Raw genomic sequence first — 19,394 nt, 5'->3', positions numbered from 1 at the left:
GATAAGAACCCATTGTGTTCTGGATTGATGTGGCAGCAAATGATGGAGGGGATGACTTGAAGGGAACAACTGGAGCGGAGACCAGTTAAGGGGCTGCTGCAGTCTTCCAGGATGCAGATGATGAACGCTTGAGGGGCAGTGGAGAGAGGATGGAGATGAGGACACGGATTCGAGAACTACTGGAAAGCCTGAATTGGCAGAGGGAGGGTGTGGGTGGAAAGACAATGAAAATGGAAAGAATCCTAGGTTTCTGGCATTGGTGAAGGGATGGTATATGGTAGCACCAACTGGGTAGAAAATACAGGGGGGATGGTGTTTGGTCATGTTGAACGTGAAGTATGCGTGAGACATTAAGAATGCCTGGGTATGGGGTTTTAAGGGGAAGACTTGGGCTGAAGGCAGGAATTTGAGTGCCATTAGCATGTAGGTGTTTGCCAAACAGAGTACGGCGCCACTGACAAAAATTGAAAACACCATGCAAGACAGATCTGCAAAAGTCATCCCTGTGTTTGCTCTGAGAATATTGGTAATGAATATTGATGTTAAATTAAATAGGGATGGTATGCTTTCCAGTGGGTGCCCTTAGAGAGATACTTCTTAACCTGGTGCTAAGAAGACTCGAGTTTCTTCTGAGCAAACGAGTATGCTTTTATTCCACACCGTACCCCCACCCCCGACCTGATAAAGTTCAAAAACTTCTATTTTATTACTATAACATAGCTAAGTACATTGTATTCCTTTTTTAAGGTTTACAGTTCAGTGGTTTGTAATATAGTCAGAGTTATGCCGCCTTTACCACAATTTTAAAACACGGCTATCACCCCCAAAAGAAACCCTGTACCCATTATTTCATTCTTTTGATTGTTGAACCATCTTCCCTGGCATGAATATACCACACTTTATCCATTCATCAGTTGATGAATGCTTTTATCTTATAGACCAGCACTGTCTAATAGATTCACGATGAGAACCACAAACATGAGCTGTAATTTTAAATTTTCTAGTAGTTGTATTTTTTTAAAAGAGGAATAGATAAAACTAATTTTATTAAGATATTTTAACCCAATATATCTAAAATACTACTTCAACATGTAATCAACATTAAAAAATACGAATGATATATTCTACATTTTCTTTTATACTAAGTCTTTGAAATACGATGTGTATCTTTCTACCCAGGATTCATCTCAACTTGGACTAGCTTCTTTTCCAGTGCTAGTGGCTGCCATATTGAACAGCTGAGTTCGATGGTATCTAAACTGTGTCTGGTTTCCTTCTTCACTTGGGCTCCTTAGGAAGCTTTGAACCAAATTCATGGTAAGCAGTTTTTTGTTAATGTGATTCATGGCTCCAGACTGCTGCTCTACTTTTGTCTCCCTTTTGTCTTATCTTGTTACATTTGTTTTTAATTTATGCTACTTTGTTAGCCTTTATGTTCCTGCCCTCTCCTTTGGTAATTGCCTTGATTGGAGGTGGAAAACGCTGAAGGTCTTGAGAGAAAAACCACTGACAAAAAGGAGATCAATGTTTCAGTCGAGGCAAACAGCCAGTGAAGCGATTTGAGGAACTGAGCACAAGCCTATTCCTTTAGATGCGGCTGCTGACCCTCTCCCCACCTTTCTCTGGCTCCTTTGCCCCAACAGTCAACCTCAGCGAGCCACCACAGACAACATTTCTTCCATATACTATCAAAGAATGGAAATGAGTGCAGCTGAGTGTGACTGGTAGACATGGGCACCAGGAAATAGGCCAGATATTACTTGCAATTAATTGATCTCGAAAACATTCAGTGACTTGGCAAAACAAAACAAAACAAAACCCTAAACGGGCCACCTCCTAAATTGCAGGGCAGAGAGAGCAAGCAAAGCAAATGATCCTTGATGCTTTTCCACTACACACATTATTATGCAATAAACTTTCTTAGACACTGAAAGATATACCGTATATTCTTTCTCATCTCTCTGCCTTCCTATATGTTCTTCCTATATGTTCTGCCCTCCCCATAGTGCCCTTCTCCCTCTCTTGCCTTCCCAAGCTTCAAAGCCCGGTTCAAATATCGCTTCAGTGAAGACTTCCTCAATTCCTGCGGCCACAGGGATTTGTGGTATCCTTTTTACTACACTCACCACACTCGTGTATCTATTCCCTGCACCCGGCGATATGCACCAGCTCTTGGGCAGACAGGAACCATGTCGCCTTCATTTCTGTGTTCCCACACTTAGCTGGGAAGCTGGCATGTAGTTGGTGCTCAGTGGATGTTTGTTGGTGAGTAAAGAGAGCAAGTCACTGGAGCCTTCTGGGTGCTGGGCAGCGTGCTCTCCGTGTGTGTCTCATCCACCTTTCACAACCCCGAAGCTCTTCTCTGGTAAAGAAGGTGGGACTTATGCAAGGTCAAACAACTCACCTAAGGTCATGCAGCAAGTTAGTGGCAGAGCTTCAAAGACACCTACTTTTGAGGAGTCCCAATCTGTAAGAGACAAGCTTTTTTGTCATTTCATAATGGCCTCAAGGACTAAAGCACTGAATTTGTTTCAAATTGGACACAGTAGGGCCCTTTTCTACCAGAAGAAGCTATTGCTTCCTTTCAGCCAAGCTAGAAATGGTTACTATAGACAAATAGCATATATATCTCTACACACGATACATATATGGGTCATTGCTTTGAATACATGTCAGGGTACTTGGCAAGACAATAGAAGTCATTGACCTAAAAACACTAGCAACTCATTATATTTGTGTGAAATTGAAATAATTTTGCATTAAGAACTTTAAAAACATTGTGTTTGAATTTCTGTGATTGCCTGCCACACTCAGATTCTGGAATCATATCCCGAATTACAACTTGCTTGTTAAAGCAATTAATTTACTTTCAAAATTGAAAATCCTTGCTGAAACTTGTTAAGGCCCAGGTCCATTAGTCTATCGATATCAGAAATAATTTCCAAAGTCCACATTCTAAGCACGTTAACTGATTTATGGTCATCAGCTGGTACACCTTTAAAAAAACTATATACTTTGTGAAAGGTCAACAGAAAATGAATTCATGAATCCACAAAATGATTCCTTAATGATGGAACGGTTCTATGTTTCAGATTTTTCCAAGCATCTTGTTTCTTAACATCAAAGACTTTAGTTTCAAGTGCTATTATGTCTTCTCATTGGAATATTTTTGCTAAGAATTTTCTTTTTAAATAGGAAAGCAAGCTGTCATGGAATAAATGGGGAGGCTGAATGAATGCACAGCTGGAGGCCTGCCTCCATCCCGCATGCTCTGTACACACTGGAACATTAGGAAAAGTATGTACAGGAGCCTGGCTGGCTCAGTGGGTTAGACGTCCTACTCTTGATTTTGGCTCAGGTAAGGATCTCATGGTTCGTGAGATCGAGCCCCACATCATCCTCAGGCTCTGTGCTGACATTGTGGAGCCTGCTTGGGATTCTCTCTCCCTCTCTCTCTGCCCCTCCCCACTTGCACACACCCTTTCTCTCCCTCTCTCTCAAAATAAATGGAACTTAAAAAAAAAAAGAAAATATGTAAAAACTGAGAGCTTTAGTATCAGGTGCTGTTTAACTTCCACTCAACCAATTACAGTTCACCTTGGAAAATTCTTTATATATATGTAATTTATTGTCAGGTTAGCTAACATACGATGTATACGGTGTGCTCTTGGTTTTGGGGGTAGATTCCCATGATTCAACGCTTACATACAACATCTAGTGCTCATCCCAACAAGTGCCCTCCTCAATGCCCATCACCCATTTCCCCCCTGCCCTACCCCTCTCCCCTTGGAAAATTCTATAAAAATGTAAAAGACAAAACTGGTTGTCTGGTTTCAACATGGACAGGCACTGAGTTTTCTCCTAGAAAAATTTTAGAACGTGTTAGCTTTGAGTGCTTTCCATTGAAATGGAATAGACTTGTTTCTCTATCGAAGAAATGTGGGGTATGACACTACTTGTAACTTGGGGGTACAACTGTCATTTTAATATTAGGCAAAATCTATTTCCCTTTGCTTTCCTCTATTTTTTGGTTCATATCCTTCTCTTTTCATTGTGAATATGAAGTGGCATATGAATAGAGGAATAGGAATGGAAAAATCCTGAGAAGTAGATAAGCTTCTTTAGCAATTCTGATCTGTTGGCTGACCCGGGGCTGGAAGCTAGGGTGCTTGCCTGGTCATCCTGAATCAGGTTTTGTGTAAATGTGATTTGAACAGGTTGCCAAGGGCACAGGTGCAGGAGCCAAGGGCATTATGGTGTTCTCTAGCTTGTCTTCTTTCCAAAGAGGAAGGATAGGGGTTATCTCAGTATCTAGGAGTCTCATACCCTTTTGGGCGGTAAGACTCACATGTGGAAGATTCCAGCAGAGTTCTAGGTGCAGGACCTCAAGAACAAACCCCCTTGACACTCATTACCATATCTGACACCCACAAGAACCCTGTCAGAAGACATAAAAATTACACATAATAGGGAACCAGATCCTTCTAAGTATAGCAGAAGGACCAAAACCTCCACAGATATTTTCTTTTTCTTTTAAAAAATATTTTCAGGTTTTATAAGTATAGGATCATGGAAATGGAAGTATGCAGATCATAGAATACCATAGGCTTTTAACTGTCAGTTTGATTTTGAGCTTCCTGGGATCAAAGCAAGTTGGGAAACCATCAGTTGCATGACTCATATTTTTAAGGACCAAGAATGCTAAAACTTCAGTGAAACAAAACTTTAAGGGCATAAACTTGAAATTTCCAGAGGGGTCTTCATAAATGTTGGTCCTAACAATATCCCTAAAATAGAAAGGAGAGTCTTAGGCAGGGGTGAGGGGAATGTTTAGCTTACTATTTACTTTGTTTTAGATAGAAAAGAAAACACTCTTAAAAATTGAATATGCTTTTCCTCAGTGCAAATCACTACCTGAGAGTAGGCCAGGCCCTTAATGGAACACACATCTGGGTTCTAGGAGACTCTAATGCACTTTAGAAGTTCTAATAAATTTGCTCATCAATGGAGAACAGAGCCATTTTCTTCATTCTTTTTTTTTTAATGCTTATTTATTTTGAGACAGGGGGCAGAGGGGGCAGAAAGAGAGGGAGAAAAGAGGATCCCAAGCAGGCTCCATGCTCAGCATGGAGATTGATTCAGGGCTTGATCCCAAGACCCTGGGATTATGACCTGAGTCGAAATCAAGAGTTGGATGCTTAACCAACTGAGCCACCCAGGCACCCCTAAAGTTTATTTTTCAATCTATGTCTATGTGCCATATGCCAAGAACTTTGTTAAATATTTTACATTTGATACAGAACATTTGATCTTCACAATTGCTGCATTATTACAGATGAAGAAATGGAAACACAGATTAGCTGAATGGTTATTCTTGCCCAGGGCAATAAAAGTGTAAAGGAAGAGCTGGGATTTGAACCCAGGTAATTTCGCTTCTGAGGCCATGTATTTTGCATGTATATGTACTAACTTTCCATGTCCATGTACTAACCATGCTGGTTAGTGTTTCTCCAAATACTCATTAACCAAGGCAGGCTTTTGTAAGGGAGTGAAATGGACACATTTCAGTTTACAAAATACATAGATTTTCAAGGCATAAGAACTCCAAATATACCCTAATAACGAAGTAAAAAAAAATCTTTGTGTAAGTCATCTTGGAAACTTAATGCATTCTGCTTTTTTTCTTTCCCCCACATGTAGGAAGGATGCCATTTCAGAAAATGTAGGTCCCATTTGAAATGGAGAACAGGATCACATCAGCTAACAATGGTCCTCTTCTAAGTTTTAACTGAAAAGCTTCTCTTTCTAAGATCAGCAAGCAGGCTTAGCAATCCCGTCCAACATTCTAAAGCCAGACCTCCTGTGTTTATTAGGCAATGTGGTCTAGTGGAAAAAGCAAAGATTTTGGAGACAGACGCTGGCATTGACTAGCTTTCTGACCTCATTTAATCTCTCCAATCCTTTCTTTTCTGAGAAAAAGACTGTATCTTGTTATGAAGGTTTGAGATAATAAATCGAAAGTGCATGGCTTAGGAGATGCTCAAAACCTGGTTGAAGCTAGTATTATTGTTGTCAACGTGATTACCTGGGTGTAAGGAGAGAGATTAGCCTTTATGATTAGTGATGACAATTTTGTTGTTTGGGCTAATACAATTCAATGAAACTTTATTTGCTACCGATTTCATTTAACATCCGAGAAAGCAATGTGGGGAAACAAGATGGATAAACACCAAGTCTCTGCTCCCAGGAACCTTATAATCCAATAATAAATCACATCATTATAATAGAGTTTGAAAGCAGTTCGGTTTGGTGGAAGAAAGGGCTCAAATAAAGCAATTATGTAAGATGAGGTCATGTCCATTGGGGCATGATGCAGGTCTTGAGGGCCAGGAGGCAGAGTTCATTCGTAATTTGGTAGGCAAAGTCTTGTGGGCAGAAGAGTAACCCCTAAAATCAGCACTTTAATTTAAAGAGATTAATCAAGTGAAAAAAATGGTGGCAGGGAGTCTGACTACTGATATGATCCAGCTCGAGAAGAACACGTCCTTGAAGCCGGTTTTCCAAGATTGGTGGAAGAACGGAACTGGTCACTTGCTTTCTCTTCTGGGGTCTTTTCATGGCTCAGGGAAGTGTTTGGCTGAGGTTCAGGTATTTCGTGTGGACATGGAACAGGGAGAAACTGACCGACTTCCTGGAGGATAAGTCACCATTCAGTGGCACCAAACTACCCAGCTAAGGTATATGTACCCTTGAGTCCACATCCCGTCAGATTGCTCAAAAAGCAAAGTAGTTCTCTCTTTAGACCCCCAATTCTTGTGCTTTGGAACCAGATGTCTAGGATTCCAAAATAGCATTTTGATGAAACACCTAATTATATGCGTATGCCTGGTAACAGTTTACTAATGCAATGTAACTCCAATTTTTTTTTAAATGATTTTTTTAAACATTTATTTATTTTTGAGACAGAGAGAGAGAGAGAGAGAGAGAGAGAGAGAGAGAGAGAGAGAGAGCATGAACAGGGGAGGGTCAGAGAAAGGGGGAGACACAGAATCTGAAACAGGCTCCTGGCTCTGAGCTGTCAGCATACAGCCCGACACGGGGCTCGAACCCACAGACCATGAGATCCTGACCTGAGCCGAAGTCGGACGCCCAACCGACTGGGCCACCCAGGTGCCCCTAAAAAATGTTCTATTTAGAGTGTTGTATCATTAGTATTTTCAGGATTTATTTTAATCATTAATCTTTGACACAGGATAGGAAACAAAAATAGCATTCCTATTGAATGCTAATGTGTCAGTAATTTGAAAAGATTTCCTGTGACTAAGTTAAAAACATTTTATTGATGTATTATAGAATTTCCGCTAGAGAAGCTACATATCCTGCAGTGAGTAGAGAGTGATTTTAAACCTTGGGGATGTGATTCAATAAATAAGCAGAGGAAAGAAACACAAAAGCATGTAAGTCATGTATGTAAGGTTGTTTAGCATAGTGTCTGACAAATAGTAAATGTCCCAAATAATAGATGGTATTATTTTGAAATCCATTTAAATAAAAACATTTTCTTCCCCAATTTATATTGACCAAATTAGCTCATATTATGAACATAAAACTATTACTGCTAAAATAAGCTAAGTGTATTGTAAGTCTGTAGAAATGAGTCATCTAGATCAGAAAAAACCTTCTCATCTACAGAACAACATATACAATGATGCTGGATTTTAGGCAAGACAAAATCCTCACTCATTAGCTACAATCACACTTACAATTCTGCGTTTATGAAAGGATGGGGGTGTGCAGAAAGTACACTTACCTATTTTTGGAATGTTCTCAGAAGCCAAGGTTAAGATAATAAGAGGCTTCTTCTTAAACTCATTAAAATAACCAGAAAACTCTTTCCTCAGCATCACGATTAATCAAGGCTTACCTAGACTTGAAGCTTTCTTTCATGGCTTTTGGTTCTTCAAAACTTATCATAAGTTCCTTTTTTTGATTGGTGGGGGGCAGAGACTGAGAAGATTGGAAGAATTTTAAAAGATTATCCTAAAATATTCTAGAGCTTCCTAAGTCTCTAAAATAAAAATATGCTCACTGCTCTTAATTCTCTCCTGTGTGTGTATGTGTGTGTGTATAAAGAATAAAAATAACAACAGGATATAAAACCTATTTATATACAAATTACAATGTGATTGGAACATTCAATGTTTACTATTAAAAGGAGGATTCTTGTTGAGACTGAATTAGAAAGAGTGGTTAACAGGCCTCATCGAATTAATTTGCATACATTTTCTAATTTAGCAAACTGGAGAGAAATCCTCTTCATAGGTTTCTTGACATTTCATGTGGGCGGTTTTACTTGGATGGTAGCAAGTCAGTCATTTGATTCCACCAAATTAGGCATGGTATTAGGTTACTGAAAAGAAAAACAATTAAGAAAGGGGTAAAAAAGGTAGGGTGCCTGAGGGGACTGACTCATCTGACTGTCCCAAGTAGATTCCATAAGTATGCAGCTGAAGCATATATTGTAGATTTAGTCTTCATTCTTAATTACCTTTAGAAATTTTTCAATACTTCCCACTATTTTAACAATCTTGTAATTCCTATGTGACTTATAAGGACTCAACAGAGCAGAGATAAATGGTACTTCAAGGCACTACCCGGGACGCATCTGCCATTTTAAAATGGAATAAAAGCTCTTTGGAGATGATATACCTTCTCTGGTGGTCATCAGTGAACCTGCCGGCATCTTCCTTCTCTCCCCTCCAGGCACATGGTAAGGTTGCATCTCCTTGCTCCCTTGAAATGAGGAGTGGCCATGTGACTGGTTCTGAACACAGGGTGTGGACAACCAGACACATGTCACAGTGGAGCTTGTGTGACTTGTCAGTGCTCCTTCCCTTGCTAGGGTGACCACTAATGTTACAGAGGGTGAAGGCACCATCGGTGGGGTCCCTGGGTGAGAGCGACAGGAGCAGGGTATCTTGCCAAGCGGGGGTGGGCACGGAGCATCAGAAAGAAATGAGCTGTGTTACTACGCTGAGCCACTGAGGTTTCACGGTTGTTATCCATCATCCAGCCCGTCCTCACTAATATACCTGCCTCGCCAGGAAAAGATAGAATCCAGGTGGTGAGTTTTTTGCAAAGACAGAGAGACGCAATACGCTGGGTGGCACAGTAAAATTTATTTGTCTTTATGATTTACACACAGTAATTAAACACACAAAAGACCAAACACGGTCAAGATGGCCATACGTAGCTTCGGAAATGACTGGTCCCAGATCAATCACGCAAACCTTCATTCAGCTTAGAAATGAGTTTCTTTTTAATGGTTTTAATCTTTTTATTCAGTCCCCAAGGCTTGTACAGTTCAGTACAAATGTTTCTGCTATTTTGTTATCGTCAGGCACATGATGTTTACCAATTCCCAGGAAATAAGTGAAATCAACAAAAAAGTCCTGTGACAATTGAGCACATTTTCACAGGAATAAATTTGATGAGCTTATTACAGTTTGATACAGTTTAGCTATCAGACCTACATATGAAACATGAAACAAATTGCATTTGTTTTAAGGATTTCTTTTAAAATATTTACCACACTTTTTTGTGCAAGAGTTCCATTGATTTCTTTGGTTTTAAACATTATAGATCCATGTGATCTAAATATAGTTTTATTTGTACCAAACATCAGGAATAAAAACATTAAACAAAATTTCAGAAGGTAAAAATGGAATTATTGCTTCAGTATAAAAAAATGTCTGGCCCATTTGGGTACTATTGCTATTATTGCTTTGCTTCTATTGGAAAACTATCCTGGAAATCAAGGAATGTACCCCCATAGCTCCCTGCTGAAAGTATAATTTGGTTGTACGTTATCATCTATTATTAATGTGCCCTACCTTCACCAAAGCTATCCTGATCTCGTCCTTAAAAACAAAACAAAGTGAAACAGCATAAATAAATAAGCTTACGTAGGGGACACAATAAATAAGCTACCAGAAATAAGAATAAAGAATATTGTGACATAAAGCCCTTCGGTGCTGTACAATTAAACAATGGCTTCAGATTTTCAAGGTCTCTAAACACAGCTTTTGTTTTATAACACAGTTTTAGTGCTGGTATGCAGCTGACAGATCTAGAGAAGAATACCTTTCTGTTGTTTTCATTACCTAAGAATGAAAACATAGTGGCTATAGTTGTAAATTCTGCCCTGTGGAAATTTACTAGATAGGTACCATTGTCAATTTTGGACCGTTGCCTAGTTGTAGAGCACAAAATCTTAGGGATTAAAAAAAACCCAATAAAAATATTCCTTCAATTCTTAGTGGTTTCTTGGTCTCCAGAATAGTTACAGAAACAAACAAGGAAGAAATCAGACTCAAAAGTTTTGCTGCCTTCTTTTCTTTGCATCCATTGCATCCAGAATGGGTTGTCTTTTCGCCGTGTATCGTTGACGAAGCTCTTCTATTTCTCGTTCCATCATGGGGTCCAGTGCTTTTAACCGCATCTGTAGTTCTTCTAGACTTAGATTTTTTAACTAGAAACAGAAAAAAGTGAAGATATCAATACAGTATAAAATTATCTACAATAGGCTAAAATCTAATGGGGTTTAGCATGGATATTTCAGCAAACTCTCTACAACGTCTTTGAAATATGGTTCAATAACTAAAACAGGAATTCCTTCACTAAAGAACCAAAAAGCCACGCCTTATAAGAATCTTAAGTAATTCTGCAACAAAAGCAATAAAAAAACCTCTGCTTTTAGGAAAGAACAAATGAGAAAAATAAGCAGATGAAAAGTATTAGTTTTTTAAAGAAGGGCAGAAAAACAAATCCACCATTGCCAACACACGGACTTTCAGGATATGCTCCGGATATATTCACTCTAACCTCTCACATCCTCGCCAGCTCTGGAGCACTGTCATAATTGTGAACGCTTGCAGAGATCACCCAAGAATGTGACAAGATTGAATGCAGGTTAAATTACCCATTATATCCTGCATTTTACCAATTGCTTAAATTTTAAGTACTTGGTTAATCAAAAAATTAAATTACCTAGAATACTTTTATCCCAAACATTTTGATACAATAAGGTTTTTAATTTATGCCTCAAAATATCCCAAGCCTGATATATTAGTGACGAGTAAATTCGACCTGCTGGTCAATTTGAGAATAAACTATCAGCTTTTCACCACATACATTATAGTTTGACGATAATGATGTGATTTGACTAAATGATCTAGTTTGACCATAGTGATTCAGTTCAATTACTCTGGCTTCCAGAGACAACACCAGCAATCCTTTACTGGTTTTCTGTATAACAGGAGGTGAGAGGCCTCAGGTCAGGGGGATGAAATCCATTCTACATAACAGGATCTGTGGCATGCTGAGCTTTACTGTAATTATTTATATGTGAAAAAAGCAGGGTGCCTGGATGGCCCAGTTGGTTAAGGGTCCATCCTTGGCTCTCAGGTCATAATATCGCGGTTTGTGGGTTTGAGCCCTGTGTCAGGCTCTGTCCTGATAGCTCAGAGCTTGGAGCCTGCTTTGGATTCTGTGTCTCCCTCTCTCTCTGCCCCTCCCCACTCACGCTCTCTCTTTCAAAAATAAATATATGTTAAAATTTTTTTTATATGTGAAAACAGCAAGATATGGATTATCTCCTGAGAAACATATTTTAAGATGCCCTGAAATATATAACCTAACACTTGGGCTTTATCTTACTAACATTTAAAAAAAGTCTAAAACTTTGTCTCATTCAGAAACTATTAAAGCAATGGTGGCAGGTAAGTGGTTTTAAAAAAATCTGTTAAACCACAGTGATTTACAGAATGCTATTACATATTCAGCATCTTGGTAGGTACTGTAAGGAAAGCAAAGAAGCACTGAACTATTTCCTTGCCTTAAGAAACTTGCAAATTGGGGCACCTGGGTGGCTCAGTCTGTTAAGCGTCTGACTTTGGCTCAGATCATGATCTCATGGTTCATGGGTTGGGGCCCACATCAGGCTGTGCTGGTGGTGCGGAGCCTGCTTGGGATATTTTCTTTCTCTCTCTCTCTCTCTCTCTCTCTCTCTCTCTCTCTCTCTCTCTCCCCCTCCCTCCCTCCCTGCCCCTCCCCTACTTGCACTCTCTCCCTCTCTCTTTCTCTCTTAAAAAAAATAAAGGAAACTTGCATATTAGTCAGAAGGGTGAGATCAGCAACTAGAAACATGTGGGACTGACACAAGACCCTACTGCATATAGTACAGATTGATTGCAGTGAGAGGTTCTTAAGTCCATGAATAAGCTTCTCATATACCCAATTTCGCAGGTTCAGTGTACATTTTCCTGGGGACAACATCTATTGCTTCTTGCTCTTTTTTTTTTTTTTAAAACAGATTCCCAACAAAAAGAGAGAAGCGTCACTAAGCTGATCCCTTTTAGGGGAGCAGGGACCATGCTGGTCCTTGAAAAGGGGGGTGTCTCAGAGATGAGCAGGGCCCTGAGGAGGAAGCTCCGCCATGTTGAGGAAGGACTATGGTTGCTGCAGAACCAGGGGCTGGTGGGGTCCCAAGCTAGGCAAAGCAGGGTTTGGACTTTAGGGAATCATGATCTGCTCCACAGCAGGAGAATTCCATGAGAGTAATTCAGACTTGGTCTTAATATGATAACACTTGCAGCAATTTTTTGTTTTAATAAGAGAACTGTCTTTGGTTATTTTATGAGCCAAATCAGAAAGTGCTCTCATTACTTTATAGTCAACATGTCAATTTTAACCAAAAATAGCATTTTTCAGCTTGATCCTCCACTTTCCTCACCTTACCTGGCCCTTAAATTACTCTTGGTTCTAAAAAATCCATTCTCACTGAAAAAGGTTTGTCACCACTGAGGATACTGAAAAGAATGAGTCACAGACTCTGAAGTAAATTCAAAAGAGGCGTTCCAAAAATATAGGCATGACAGTGTTACGGGAAAGAGTATGTGGGCTCCCAGGATGATGATTCTGAAGGTGAGTACCACGTGCCTTGGTGTATGAAAAGTTCTGGTGTATACATATATATAATAATATATATATACAATATGCCCTGTCATAAAAAGAAGCTACCTTACTATATCACACCATTATACGCATTTATATTATCATGCATTGTATTTTATCATATTCTTCATTAATTTTTAACCCAAGTACTAATCATGCCACTATTAATATGGCTAAATATGTTCAAATCTCTGGGAGGATAAAGAATAAGCCAATAGGGGACTTCAGAACTTTCTGAACTGGACGAACAGGTGATGGGGGGGGGGGATGAAGAACCTATTAGACACCACACAGGGCCTTGTTTCCCTAAGAAAGACGGGGCACCTGGGTGGCTCAGTCGGTTAAGCGTCCAACTTCAGCTCAGGTCATGATCTCGCGGTTTGTGAGTTCGAGCCCCGCGTCAGGCCCTGTGCTGACAGCTCAGAGCCTGGAGCCTGCTTCGGATTCTGTGTCTCCCTCTCTCTCTGCCCCTCCCCTGCGCGCGCGCTCTCTGTCTCTGTCTCTCAGAAATAAATAAATGTAACAAAAAAAAAATTAAAGAAAGACACGTCCGGGTGCTGTCTACATGAGATCCCATTTCACTTTTGTCTCTTTTTCAGTCCACACTAATCTTCCCATCTCTGAATTTCAATATAACATTCATAATTTAAACAACACAATTTAGTATTTGATTCTAAATTTATTTATTATTATTTTGTAATTGACTTTTATGAATGAGTTTCAGGTCTCCCTGTCAGATATTCTAAAAAATATTTAAACTTTAGATACTGTAAACACGGTTAGAAACCATCAAACTGTACTGCTAAATACCATGGCATGAGGGTGGGTAAATAGAAATACAGAAAAAAAATGATTCAAAGGAATGGGTTACTCTAAGATTAGGAGAAACAGCATCAAAGCAAAGGAAAACAATTTTTGCATTAAGATATTCCTGTAAATATCTTATACTACCTTACTGGGGCAAATTACCAACAGTTTATAAATATTACATTACAGTAATGGACTAAATTCAGAGAAAGAAGCTACTTAGAAGAAAGTTTTCCTCCTCTAATAGACTTGTATATTTTCAGTCTGTAAAATGTGTGACGAACAGGTCTGTGATGTTGGAGAATCATCCAGGACTCTTAGGGAATTAGATGTTCCATACAAGAAAATTTATGAGGTATCTAAATCTTAGTTTTTTAGGTGGTAAAAACTTTGTTTCAACCGTTTTGAAGAGAAAACCTTTATGAAGCACTTTACAGAATATGCCGGCTTCTAAAGGAGAGGACACAGGACCTAAAGCAATCTTTCCTTAATGATGAATCCCCATTATTAATTTCTACTACTAATCTATGCCATGTATTAATTTCCTCTCTCCTTTTTGGCTTTTTATCTTCATTTGAGAGAAAGCTATCAGCTCCTTTTCATGACCCTCATTAGACGGATATCATTCTCTCTTTACATAGTTTGTTCATCTATTGGGAACCAGAAAAGTGATTGAACGGTCCTAGAAAGCATTACACTAAATAAAAATAAATACATTAATGACAGCTTGAGGCTGTTTTAGGAAAGACAGAGCATGGTTCTAGTGCTGAACCTTGTACCACCAGTTTCTAGTGTTTTCGTTTTTTAAAAAATTTGATTTCAGATTTGTGGCTCTGTAAGGTTGAAGTTACAGGAAATCTGACATCTATGTAAGAAACATACATAGTTACATTTTCAGATGAGCTGTCAGAGAACTCCAGAGTACTCGTTTATTAAAATATTTATTGATAATTTCTATGGACCAAGCATGTGGATACAGAGATGAATAGAACACTCTACCTCCCACAGAGAACTTGCAATCTAGCTGGCAAGACAGGTCCACACACGGCTAATTGACTGAAGGATGGGTAAGCTGAGAAGATGGCAAATAGGACAGGGCAGAAGGGAAGCAGCATGAATAGAAATGTATAAGGTACCCAAATGCTCCATACTTTTGGAGACCTCAGCTGGCTGCCGGGATGTGGGGCGGATCCATGGGGGGAGGGGTAGGGGAGAGGAGACAGAAGGAGACAGGAGACCTTTAAGCATGTTGCTACAAACTTTCTGTAGCGAAGAAGGAAATGCTAGATAATTGTGAACATAACTGGTGACATGATCATATATGAGACAGAAAAATGTACCTACTAGCAGGTATAGAAAATGGAATACCATGGGTGAAAATGGAGGCAGGAAGGCCTGTCAGCAGGTTACTGCACAGTCTAGTGAGAGGATGAGGCTTGGACTAGGAAAAAGGAAGTGGAGACTCAGAAGAAGGGAGGGATCTGAGACTTGGAAGTAGAACTGATAGGGCTTTCTTTGTTGACTGATTGATTACGAAGGGTCAGGAAGAAGGAAGGGCTAGGATGATTCTGGCTTCAAGCTAGGGTGATGGGGTACAGTTATCATTAATAAGGTACGGGAGTAGATCACATGGCATTTTAGTCCTGCTGAGTTTGAGATATGAACAAGGCATCAGGGTGGAGACATTAGATATGGATTATAATTTGGAGTTTTGGAGTTCAGCAGAGAAATTAAAGCTACCGATTTAGGGAATCATCAGCATTTAGGCTATAACCGAAGCAACTGATGAGGATCAGATTATCCAGGACAAGGTTTTCTCCTTGATTTTACGATCTATGGTATCCAACAAAAAATAATCCCCAAACTGTAGCCTTTGTTGCCAGAGGCTCTTCTCGTTTTGTTAATAGAAGAGAAATATCAGTAGATTTCTAAATAACTGGATCATGGTGTCATCTAGACAAAAAAAAAAAAAATGTGAACCTAACTGGTAGAAGTTTTTACTTTTTATACAGTGGGTATGATTTTAGACATGCACTTCTGGCTGAGTTCTGACTTATGATAAATCCTAATAACATATATTTAGCATTCTGCATTTCTGTAGCTACCAAGCCTCACAGGCATGAAAATGATTGCGGGGTTGGGAGAAATGGGGCAGGAGCAGCTTTTCCAAGCTCTTGGAAAGCACTACTGCTCGACGGCTTAGTAGTAAATAGGGTCACAAACCAGATAAAATTTTATGGAGACTCATAATGACAAACATGGTCCTGTAATATTAAACAATTCCACTATCATCCTTTTAAAATGCTAATCCAAATGAAAACAATTTTGGGGGCTAATGAGGATAATACAAGAAGGAAAAGTTGAGCTTCCTGAATTAGTATCAATATTACTGTGACAGAAGCTTCAGTCACTAAAATTAGCTTTCTTGAAAATCTTCACAAAAAGGAAGGGAAATCACTTCAGAATTTTTATGTTTATGGATCAACAGAGCTTGTGGTAAATTGACTTGAATTTATATATTTTTAAATATAGCAAAGAAATGTTACTTATGAACCATCTTTCTACAATACAAGGAACACAAAGCAGCTATATTACCATAGCCATCTGCCAGATGACTAATTCCAAAATAAATGCAGAGTAAACCATAGTTGTCAGTTTAGAGTTCTGTAAGTGAAGTCAGTGAAGAGAATTTTAGGTTATGCGTACATTGTGGTTATGGCTGTATGTGAACAAATGTATAAAAATGAATAACTCATCTCGAGATGGCTTTTATATGTTGTAGGCTAATTCTACTTAATAACATTTGATTTTGAATTTAATGGTAACACAGAACTTGCACAACGAACGATGATTCTTAGATTTTCAGATCTTAACATTCTGAGAGAAAACTGTAGTTTGACAACTGTGACGAACATCAAGGATATATAACTTCATTAAGTGACTAAATGAATGGACGTGCGGTAACAGGAAGGCCTTATCAGCAAAGACAGAACTTCTTCAAATTCACAGCCACAGAAAAGGAGATGAGTTTCAGGACAATACTGTTTTATTACCCGAGGCATGTTTTTCTATTCACAAGAATGTTTGCTTCTCTTGAACATTTGAAATGACAAGTATCAGGGGGCAAGACATATTAAGGACAGAGAAGAAAATCAATTGCCATAAAAAGAGTTCAAACTGAGGTCAGGTAAATTGAATCATATGAGCCTCAGAGAAACACTTTGTGAATCTGGGATTATTAAACACCACTGCATATGAACAAACCATTGTTTAACAGGAGCATAAACTATAAGGTTGGGTTATGAGTTAAACCTCACACAATCTTACTGCAAATGAAAACCTCAGAAATGATCTATTTTAGCTTCCTTATTTTGGGTGAGAAAATGGGAGCCAGCTTGCTCAAAGTTACAATGTTGGTTGATGGCAGAGATACAATCTGACCTCGAGGCCAATGCATTTTTTCATTATAACAACTTCGATGCATATGTTTTTTAACGTTTACTTATTTTTGAGAGAGAGAGAGAGAGAGAGAGAGAGGTAGGGAGAGAGAGAGAGAGAGGTAGGGAGGGAGAGAGCATATGAGTTGGGGAGGGGCAGAAAGAGAGGGAGACACAGAATCTGAAGCAGGCTCCAGGCTTTGAGCTGTCAGCACGGAGTCCCATGCAGAGTTTGAACTCACGAGCTGTGACATCATGACCTGAGCTGAAATCGGTTGCTTAACCGACTGAGCCACCCAGGCGTCCCAAGTTTGATACTTTTAATTAGCACTGCCAGAGTGTTCAAAATGTTACGACACCATGAATGGGAAGGGTGTGGTGCTAAGAAATTTCCAGGGTCTTCAACCTGAGCTAAAAGGGAAAATAGCTGAAAGGGAAAATATTCAACTAGGAAGATCACAGTGAAGAGAAAACCTTGCATACGATATTTTTATAAAGCAGTTTTTTTTTTTTTTTTTACAATGAAATAAACTGCAGAAAGTCAGCAAAAGGTAGAAATACCATTTTCTTTAAGTTTCAGGACACTCGGTAGACTAGGACTTCCCACCTCTTATAGAAACGCTGTTTAAAACAAGTGAAAGAGTTTAAATAAAAACCCTAACTTTTAAACAATAATTAGAAGAGCAGATGGATTGCTTGTAAGGTAAACAAAAAAGTTAAAACCACTTTTCAATAGAGGTCAGCATTTGTTTGAAAATTGGTATAGTTTGGTACATAAGTGACAGCTTGACTGCGCAGCCCATTTTGTTAATAATTGTCCTGGATTGTCACATTCCATCCAGGAGGTTGGGAGATCACTACCCAGCAAAACCGTATTTCTTAGTAGCCCTTAAAAAAGAAAAAGCAAGTCCAAATAAATGATATGCAAATGAACAGCTCCCTTACTTACTAGCTCTTGCCTGATGCAGGGGCACAGACAACAGAGTGGTGTGAGAACATAGAAGGTAAGATTAAATCTTAAAACTGATCGTTTTGATAGCTCACTCTTTTAATCGTTAGAATTACTTCTGAACTCTATGAGAACCAGAAAAGCTTCTAGTTACTGACCATTAAGAGTTGTCAGTAACGTCAGAACTTTCTGCAAGTTTGTGTATCCAACCTACTATAAAAACCTAATGGGGGCGCCGGGGTGGCTCAGTCAGTTGAGCGTCCGACTTCGGCTCAGGTCATGATCTCGCAGTTCGTGGGTTCGAGCCCTGTGTCGGGCTCTGTGCTGACAGCTCAGAGCCTGGAGCCTGCTTCGGATTCTGTGTCTCCTTCTCTTTCTGTTCCTCCCCTGCTCACGCTCTGTCTCTCTCTCTTTCAAAAATAAATAAAGATTAAACAAAAAATTAAAAACAAATGTAAAAACCTAATGTATTGTATTCAAGTGATAAGAGTGAATTACTTCCTAAAATAGTATCTTAAGAGCTCTCTGAGGAAAACACTTAGATTTTTATATTATTTTGTCAAAAACAGTCCCAATTACATGAGAGGTTTTTTTCAAAAGTCTTACTCTCTAAAAACAGCAGAAATAAGATTATGAAGTTTTAAAATGCATAAATGTGATAACATTCAAGACTCAACGGGTCCATGAGTTGCTGCTATAATCAGTCTGTCAAAATAAACACGACACCGTCACAATGAAGCAAATGGTCTTATATGTTAATGTTAACACATTTAGTCAAATAGTCAATCAAGAAAATCCTGTACAAGGTTTGCTGTGTTTACTGGGAAAACAAACTCTTCCTAGCAACTGTTTAAATCTCACAGATGCTACAGACCTTATTAGTGGCTTGTGATTAAAAAAATATGGATTGTTAATACCGTATCCTGACTCATCTATTCTCCCATCTGCTAGCAATTCTAACAATATGAACTATCAACAGAATGGCTAACAACAATAATTTTCTATGGCAATTTTGATGCTGAATTGCCTATAGCATTTTGTAAGATTTACCAGTGCATGCCTCAGACTGTTTTGAGTTGTTTGTGGCCTGGAGCAGTATACTCCTTTTCCCCCTAATATTCCATTGTAGCTCAAATTTTTACTGTGTTGAATGGAATCTGGTTCGGTTTTACAAAACACTGTTCACA

General features: G+C 39.0%; 1 protein-coding gene across 1 annotated transcript in view; it reads right to left on the bottom strand.

Moving 5' to 3' along the window:
• Positions 1-9,159: 9,159 nt before the first annotated feature.
• STK3 (serine/threonine kinase 3) overlaps positions 9,160-19,394 on the bottom strand; it is a 288,672-nt gene continuing 278,437 nt past the window's right edge. The window contains exon 11 of the mRNA XM_030304020.2: positions 9,160-10,531. Within this exon, the coding sequence (XP_030159880.1) occupies positions 10,373-10,531 (159 nt within the window). The 3' untranslated portion in view covers positions 9,160-10,372. The remainder of the gene's footprint in view (positions 10,532-19,394) is intronic.

This window comes from Lynx canadensis, chromosome F2 (genome assembly GCF_007474595.2).
Source record: "Lynx canadensis isolate LIC74 chromosome F2, mLynCan4.pri.v2, whole genome shotgun sequence".
Taxonomy (NCBI): Eukaryota; Metazoa; Chordata; class Mammalia; order Carnivora; family Felidae; genus Lynx; species Lynx canadensis.
This window is presented reverse-complemented; position numbering and strand designations above follow the sequence as displayed.